The sequence below is a fragment of the Lathyrus oleraceus genome, chromosome 3 (assembly GCF_024323335.1).
Source record: "Lathyrus oleraceus cultivar Zhongwan6 chromosome 3, CAAS_Psat_ZW6_1.0, whole genome shotgun sequence".
Taxonomy (NCBI): Eukaryota; Viridiplantae; Streptophyta; class Magnoliopsida; order Fabales; family Fabaceae; genus Lathyrus; species Lathyrus oleraceus.
Window position 1 is genome coordinate 34021931 of NC_066581.1, and position 8502 is coordinate 34030432.

The 8502-nt window shown below is 35.6% G+C and overlaps 1 protein-coding gene across 4 annotated transcripts; it reads left to right on the plus strand.

Annotated features, from left to right (window-relative positions):
- Positions 1 to 397: 397 nt before the first annotated feature.
- LOC127132309 (probable serine/threonine-protein kinase At1g54610) lies at positions 398 to 4733 on the plus strand. 4 transcript variants are annotated; one of them, XM_051061223.1, is made up of 8 exons: positions 423 to 609; positions 680 to 1046; positions 1697 to 1981; positions 2104 to 2421; positions 2692 to 2919; positions 3166 to 3266; positions 3622 to 3739; positions 3934 to 4733. In XM_051061223.1, exons 2-8 carry the CDS (start codon positions 738 to 740, stop codon positions 4255 to 4257), a joined length of 1683 nt encoding a protein of 560 aa, XP_050917180.1. In that variant the 5' UTR covers positions 423 to 609; positions 680 to 737; the 3' UTR covers positions 4258 to 4733. The 4 variants fall into 4 exon arrangements, with proteins under 4 accessions (XP_050917182.1, XP_050917181.1, XP_050917179.1 ...); XM_051061225.1 differs by lacking the exon at positions 680 to 1046 and having other exon boundaries at positions 398 to 609; XM_051061222.1 differs by having other exon boundaries at positions 401 to 1046.
- The last annotated feature ends 3769 nt before the right edge of the window (positions 4734 to 8502 follow it).

Sequence of the window (8502 nt, forward strand, 5' to 3'; positions counted from 1 at the left end):
TATTTATAATTTTTATTTTATTTGACATTCCAACATAATCAAGGCTAATGCATGTTGAGTGTCCGAGTTGAATTAAAATACAAAAAAATCTAATTAAGCCAAAAGAGATCTACTAATGATATTGAAGACTATAAAGTTTAGTATGAAAAAATATCTTCTTACTATCAACGTGTTTTCATATTTTGAGATTATATGAATAAATAAATTTATTTTGTGAGAAACTCTAGTGTCCTCCTAACACAAGGAATAGTGTAATAAAATAGAATAAAGATTATAAATTACGGATATATTGTCCCTACCTTAGTAGTTACGTTACGTTACAAATACCCATCAATTTAGGCAACAACAACTAGTTTTTTGTATTGTAATTTGTGAATTTTATTTAAAGAAAATCTGAATCTCTTTTTCTTCTTGTCTCTCACCTTATTTCCAAACAACCACTCTATTCACTCTCCTCCATACTTTATACCAACTCACTCTCTCACTCTCTCACTCCCTCCCTTTTTATATACTTTTTTCATTCTTATTTTTCCTCCAAAAGTTTGCGATTTCGATTTCAATTTCAATTTCAATTTCAATTTCAATTTCGGATTCAAATCGTTTTCTAAGGTTAGTTAGTAAGTAAAGTTGCATTGATTTTTTGATTGATTAAGTAATTAATGCGGTGATTATTTGGTAGTAATCGGGAATTAATAGCGATGTTTAAGGGTGATGATGATGAAGTATAGGTTTAAGAAATGGGATGTGTGATTAGTCGTCAAGCAGTAACATCTGAGAAGAAGGGTTCAGGTGGTGAAAGTAATAGGAAGGTTGATGAGGTTGATAATGGTTGTGAGAAGGAGAAGATTGGTGGTGGTGATAGGGTTCAGCAGTGTCGAGGCGAAAGTCGAAGATCGAAGGCGAATCCGAGGTTAAGTAATCCGCCGAAGCATTTACTTGGGGAACAGGTTGCTGCTGGATGGCCACCTTGGCTTACTGCTGTCTGTGGGGAGGCTCTTAGTGGATGGATTCCGCGAAAGGCGGATAGCTTTGAGAAAATTGATAAGGTGTGTTTCTGTTTTGTTATTATTGCTAGTTCTTTAGTTACTTTAATGGATCATGATTTATTTGGAATGTGATTTGAATTGAAGTTCGGTAGTGTGGATTATTAAGGATGTGGAGATGTGTTGTCATAAGGAAAATTCATTATGAATCATTTATTATTGATCTGTTGGTGATCTGTTGTAGAATTAACTCGAGTTGAATCCGTGTATATTTTTTTTTGCCGTATTTGAGTTTATAGAAAGTGTTGTGGTAGCACCTATAGTAAAATAGATGGTCGGAAATAGACTTAAGTGGTTTAGGTATGTAAAGAGAAGACACGTAGATTTTGTGGTCAGGAGGGTAAATCAGATTGAGAGGAGTGAAAAGTTAGAGGTAGAGGAAGATCTAGAAAAACATACGAGCAGTTATTAAGAAAGATCTCGAGATTAATGATTTGGATAGAACTTAGAAGTATCGTCTTGGATAGAACTTAGAAGTATCGTCTTGGATAGATCATTATGGCGGAAGTTGATTCATGTAGCTGACCCCACTTAGTGGGATAAGGCTTGATTGTTGTTGTTGAGTTTGAGCCTTAGAGGAACTTGTGTGGTGTAGGATCTTGCATTTAAGTTCTGACTATGATTCTTGTGTCTTAATGTTGCTTTTGCTTTAGATTGGGCAAGGAACTTATAGTAATGTGTACAAAGCTAAAGACTCGTTGACGGGTAAAATTGTTGCTCTCAAGAAGGTTCGTTTTGACAATTTGGAACCGGAGAGCGTTCAGTTCATGGCTAGAGAGATTCTTATTCTGCGAAGGTTGGATCATCCAAATGTTATTAAGCTGCACGGTTTAGTTACATCAAGGATGACTTGTAGTTTGTATTTGGTGTTTGATTACATGGAACATGATTTAGCTGGACTTGCTGCAAGCCCGGAAATCAGGTTTACAGAGCCTCAGGTTAGACCAGGTTTGACTAGATGATTCATAATTGCTTATTATTTTTCTTTGGTATTTGGTAGACTTTCTTTCCAAGCAGTGGTATTTGATGTTTCCAAAAAACAATGCACCTTCAATTGCAGATAAAATGTTACATGAATCAGTTGCTATCAGGACTTGAGCATTGTCATAACCGACATGTACTTCACCGTGATATTAAAGGATCAAATCTTCTTGTCGATAATGAAGGAATACTAAAGATTGCCGACTTTGGGTTGGCATCCTTTTTTGATCCAAACCATAGGCATCCCATGACCAGTCGTGTAGTTACACTTTGGTATCGGCCTCCAGAGTTGCTTCTTGGTGCTACAAGTTATGGTGTGGGCGTAGACCTTTGGAGTGCTGGATGCATTTTAGGAGAGTTATTGGCCGGGAAACCAATTATGCCCGGCCGTACAGAGGTGACAACTTACATATCTCACCCTGTTGGCTTTTAGTATTTTGCATTTCCCTTGTTTTTCTGTGTCGCAACTACCTAAGTTGCAGTAATCTTCGTCTAATTATAGTTTACATTTATGAGGATATAGAGGAGCTAGTGATTATAAGGATATTAATAGTAATTTCTTTTCATTTGCCTTATTATGCTGTGTAGACCAATAACTACCATATTATGTTGTCCACAATGTACACACAGTGTTAATAGTAATTTTTCCATCTCCTTACTTGCATAGGTGGAGCAACTGCATAAAATATACAAACTATGTGGTTCACCTTCTGATGAATACTGGAAGAGGTCAAAGTTGCCCAATGCTACCTTGTTTAAACCTCGAGATCCGTACAAGAGATGCGTAAGAGAGACATTCAAAGGTTTTCCACCGTCTGCTCTACCCCTTATTGATAATCTTCTTGCAATCGATCCGGTAGAACGGAAAACCGCCTCAGATGCTTTAAGAAGTGAGGTGGGCTTTTTGAAAATTTCTAACTTTGTAACTGAATAACCATTCAATACCAGAAACGGTCATTCTCTCTTTCTTTATCTTCTCTATTCTTTCTCTGCAATTATCCTAGCTCTACCAAATGTAGACAGTCTAAAATCAATGTAATACTACTGGCCTACCCATGTATGAAATGGATCGTAAATCTGATTCGGGTGTTAATCTTGTTGAGTTACATCTACTTTGCTTGTCTGCTTGTACATTTTGCAGTTCTTTATGACAGAACCTTATGCTTGTGATCCTTCTAGTCTTCCAAAATACCCCCCAAGCAAAGAAATGGATGCTAAAAGACGAGATGATGAAATGAGGAGGTATTTCTGCTCTTAAGTTTCCATTCTGCATATTGGAAGTATTTGGATATATTTAAATAAGATAGCATCTAGTGATTGGGAGGGAAAAAATGGAATGAAAACAATGACTGAGGAAATATTTAATATTATTCAATGATTTTTCAACCTTTTGTTATTTAACAAACATGCTCTTCCTACATGCATACAAACAACATAGATCTACAATATAAGCGCACTCGCACTGTGACATTTAAAGCAGTTATTAGTGAAAGTTTTTCCTTTTTTGTTTTAGGTAATGTCTGCTAGTTATGATTTAGCCAACATGGTATGTTTGATCATCATCACTAAGATACTTTTTGTTTCTATAAATGTTCAGACAAAGAGCTGCAAACAAAACTCGGGTTGATGGTTCAAAGAAGCATCGTACTCGTGATCGTGCTGTGAAAGCTTTTCCTGCTCCCGAAGCCAATGCCGAGCTTCAATCCAATATAGATGTATGTGCAAACAAATTATTAATATTTATAATCACTAGCACATGAATGATGATTTGGTTTATACACTTGCTTAATGCACATGCTTTGAGATTATTTAAGAGTGCTTAAGGAATGGAAAAATTTGCAACATTATGATATTGTGACTTAAAAGTAAAGTCGATTACGTTCCTTTCTATGATTTTAATGTGTAACAGAGAAGACGTCTAATCACTCATGCAAATGCCAAGAGCAAGAGTGAAAAGTTTCCTCCACCACATCAAGATGCACAACTTGGTGTTCCTTTGGGATCTTCGCATCGTATTGATCCAGACACTATTCCCGCAGATGTATCTTTCATTTCAACCACATATACGTATTCAAAGGAACCCTTCCAAGCTTGGTCGGGTCCAATTGGTAATGATGCTGATATTGGATTGCCGATGCAAAAGAAACACATCGCAGGAGATGTATTCGATTTATCAAAATCACCGAAAGGTGCTCACATGGACAAGTTTAAAGGAAAGGGAATTATAGCTTAGATATTTAATACATTCTTATAGAGTCAATTTAAGTAAATTTTTAGGTCTACCCACTTGCTGAGAAACTGTCCTTTGAATGTGTTGCATTGCTCTGCTATGTGCCCATTTCCTGAGTATAAGATAATTGCTTATCAGCAGGTGGTGATTTTTTTACAGCTATCAGCAAATGGTGATATAAGAATAATCTGTCCCCATCTTTGATTACACCTTCAAAGCATACCCCATAATTTCTTTTCTTTTTTTAAATGAAGTTTTTTTGTTGTCTTATGTTTAAACTGTTAGTAAGGTGAGAGAATGAATTACCATGATGTACATAATGATTTTAGTATTAAGGAGTATGGTGTTAATATCTAAATTGTGTTTAATTTGTTGAGTTGTATAAATTCTTGAGCCTCATTTCAACACTGGATTGATGGACGAAGTCAAAAGTATTTTGTAATACTGACACTGTTATAAATAAAAAATTCATCTTATAATTGTGTTATTTTTAATATATATATATATATATATATATATATATGAGCGTATTAGATTGAGATGAAAGATAATAGAGATTAGCTGAATATGCTCAGGGGAGCAACACCCCGACTCCGGACTGTGGTAGTAAAGAAGCCAAGTCTCCCTATGTCCTAGTCAACAAAGAGTGAAAGGTGAGATAGAGTGACAGGGTGAGTACACAGGACTCTTACGATTAGTTCGGATTGAAGCAAGGAATAGAAGTAATAATTCTAGATGATGAAGATGTCTGTCATTAGAAGTAATAATTCTAGATGATGAAAATGTCTGTCATTAGAAGTAATGATTCTAGATGATGAAGATGTCTGTCATTGATTTGCTAAGTACAAGGTTCTGCTGAAACTCTGAGTTCCTTTAGAACAAGTAAGATTGGAAGTTTGGGTTGTGACGACACCCTGTTATGATATAATTTTATTAAGTATTTGCAGTTGTTTAAATCATGTTTTAAATTAATTTGCATTAGTTTTGTGGAGAAAACGAAGAAATACAAAGGAGTGTGAGAAACATAGCAAAAACTAGAAAATTGTGAAGAAAAAGGCAAATTTGTTTTTGGAAAAGTTATGTCCAGATCGTGGCACGAAATGCTACAAAATGAAGAGATCGTGTCACAATATAAAGGGATTGCGACACGATCCATTTGTTACAAACAACGTCGTGACACAATTAAAGTGATCGTGGCATGAGTTGTCTTGTTTCCTGACTCGTTTTGACGCCTATAAGGGAGAAAACGCAGGTTTGATTGGTTGGACTTTTTAGCACAAAATTTAGACGACAAGAGAAAGATTGAAGTTCCGGGACGGAAGGTTTTCATCATCAGGAAGCTAAATTCTAACCTAGAATTCATGTATTGTTTTTCTACTTCTATTGCTATGAATTCTTTTAGCATGCATAACTAAATATCTATTGATTAAGATTTGTTAGATGAATCCGTATGAACTTGTTGGGTCATATGTCTGAGTTTGTACTATTTGTGTATTTTGATTAATTAGTATTTGTTGTTCAGTTAATCTTGTGTTCATTGTTTTTTATGTGTTGACGAACTCATATATCTAACATAGAATCGTAGGGATTACTGATCCTAACTCTATGATTCTGAACTAGATTAACCGTTCAAATTAGTAATAAAAAATTATAATTTGTGACTAGAGGTTTAACGATCTATATTATTTGTTTTAATTTCTAACTGATATTAGGAATTTGAGTTATACACCTAGAGATTGGGTATAACAAACCGTCTAATTTTTTATAAATCAACTTAGAACAAATAGACTCAGACATCAACATTGACTTATCTAGGATTCTAAACATAGTCTAATCCCCATTAATCTGATAAACTTTCCAACAATTTATTTATGAATTTTATATCCAATCAACTTTGAAAAGTCTCAATTTTCTTATTATAGTACGTCAATTGTTTTGTAAAGTAAAACGACCCCTATAAATCCAAACCATTTTTATTACTTACAACTATCGACATGGAAATGCATATGACAATTATTAGTTAGTTTGGTAATATTATTAGATTAACATGAAAGTCATGCATGTAAATGACAACGGTGAGAGAGAGACATAGATAACAATACTATCATATAAAGAAGCAAGCATGGTGGTGCAACGAATCAAAAGAAGGGGTTTTGTTAAAGGTTCCATCAATGATTTTTCTTTATTCTTGGAGATTAATGCAATTTGAATTGCTCTTGTCCTGATATGATGATTTTTGTTGTCTAAAGGGGGAGAAACAAGAACACGAGATAGTATGGATTCACAAAACAACTTCATTATACATATATGACGAGTGTTTATGCTATTAAGTTGTTTATCCAAATAGAGACTTATACAACAACAATAGCAATACTAAAGAGCTTTATGAACTTTTTTCCTACTTTGCATTTAGAAGTAGCCTTTTTCGCCACAGACCAACTCTTCTCAAGTTTAGGTTGACATTCTTGTATTTCAAGTCTCCTAGGCTATCCAAACTAATGAAATGATATAGCACTTAATAAGCAAACACATTCAGAATATAACACAAACGAAATTTCAGTTAATAAAGGATACGGAAAACAATTTGTAGTCGAAAATCGAGAGTTATTACCTCAGCTCTCAACCTCTGAACTTCTTCTATGAGTAACTTATCAGACTTTGTTATATCTGTCGATTCTACATTGAGTGGTTATAACTTATAAGAGTTGTGTTTCTTCCTTGTGAATCCAAATGGTAACCTACATCCACTACAACTTGATTGATCACTAATTGAAATAGGTTTATGCAAGCATATTGCAACTGTAAAACTTGGACCGCAAGTTATTGCATCTACCTGCCTGTCTCTTAACTGTGAAACTTGGACCCAACTTGGGCACTAAAGAATAATTACTATTTTGAATAAACCTCTCATTCACAATCCCTACAAGGCAACCAATTCCTCCACCCCATATCATTACATCCTTCAATACATTTCTAGGCGAGGTAGGAGCCATGATCGATCTATATGATGACAAATCCTTTTCAAAACGAGATGTTTTAATATGGCTATGAACATCTGAATTAATATATGGTGAACTCGGGACTGAATTATCTGTTATACCATGTGTCATACCCCAAAATTTGCCCGTTGATATTACGAGGCATTTTTCAAGACACCCCGAAATTTCCTCTTACTAGGATTTATGTCTCCCTGTACACGAATGGCCTGTTTACAGGCCCTCTTTCAAAATCAATACAATTTTATTTCCAAAAAGATGATTTCGTTTTTACTTTTCTGTTTTGTTTGCGTAAACGGCCATTGATTTAATTTGAATTGATTTATGCATTTGAATATGATCAATGTTTGCCAAAAATACATGCCTAAAATAGCAATAGCAATTACTACACGACTTCAGGATCGAGGAGAAGGTCTAATCACGCTTCCCAATGAATCCGTTGCTAATTCGATTCCCCGGCAACGCCAGTTATTCCCCAGAAGAAATTGGCATCACTAGACCAACTGGTCATCTTTTCTACCCCGGCCAAGCTTTGCCGAATGTTTCTGCCATCAGATAAAAATAAATACCCCCAGCTGAGACAGGGTCATCAATACAAATATCTCCGACCAGAAGACTGAGATTTATTTCCCCAGTAGGGTCCCCTGGAAGAACGTTTCAGACGCATGGTGCATTCATTACATCATTTCACATCACATACCTGCATACAATGTTCACATTTATTTCATTCCGCATCATATACATTACATCGTTTCATAGCATGCACATGCATACCATGTTCGCAGGCATAAAACATCTCATGCACCATGACATTGCATGAAACTAACTTGATCTTTCGGGTTAATTATCCTCCTGATCACATTCAAGATTCGAATACAGCTCTCGGATATAATCCATGTGACAAACTCTCTGACATTCTCCTAATGATGGCATCTTTAAGCCCATCTCAGACATTTACTGCAAATACAACAAATATTATCAGATACAGCCTAACGTACGGTTCATTCTGATTCAGCCCAACATATGACTCCTTCAACTCGGATACGATCTAACGTACGATCCATTCTGACTTTCAGCAACTCCAATACGATCTAACGTACGACCCATTTGGACCTTCAAATCCTCAGATGCTGCCTAGCGTACGGTACATTCCGGGGTGTAGTCTAGCGTACGACTACTTTCTCCTTCAGATACAGCCTAACGTACGGCTCATTCTGCAACTCCAATACGGTCTAACGTACGACCCATTTGG

What these genes read in the sequence shown, in the direction of transcription:
- LOC127132309 (XM_051061222.1), top strand. Translation starts at nt 738, where the DNA reads ATGGGATGTGTGATTAGTCGTCAAGCAGTAACATCTGAGAAGAAGGGT. An exon ending in CAGATGCTTTAAGAAGTGAG is followed by an intron (nt 2,920 to 3,165) that starts GTGGGCTTTTTG and finishes TACATTTTGCAG; the next exon opens with TTCTTTATGACAGAACCTTA. An exon ending in AGCTTCAATCCAATATAGAT is followed by an intron (nt 3,740 to 3,933) that starts GTATGTGCAAAC and finishes AATGTGTAACAG; the next exon opens with AGAAGACGTCTAATCACTCA.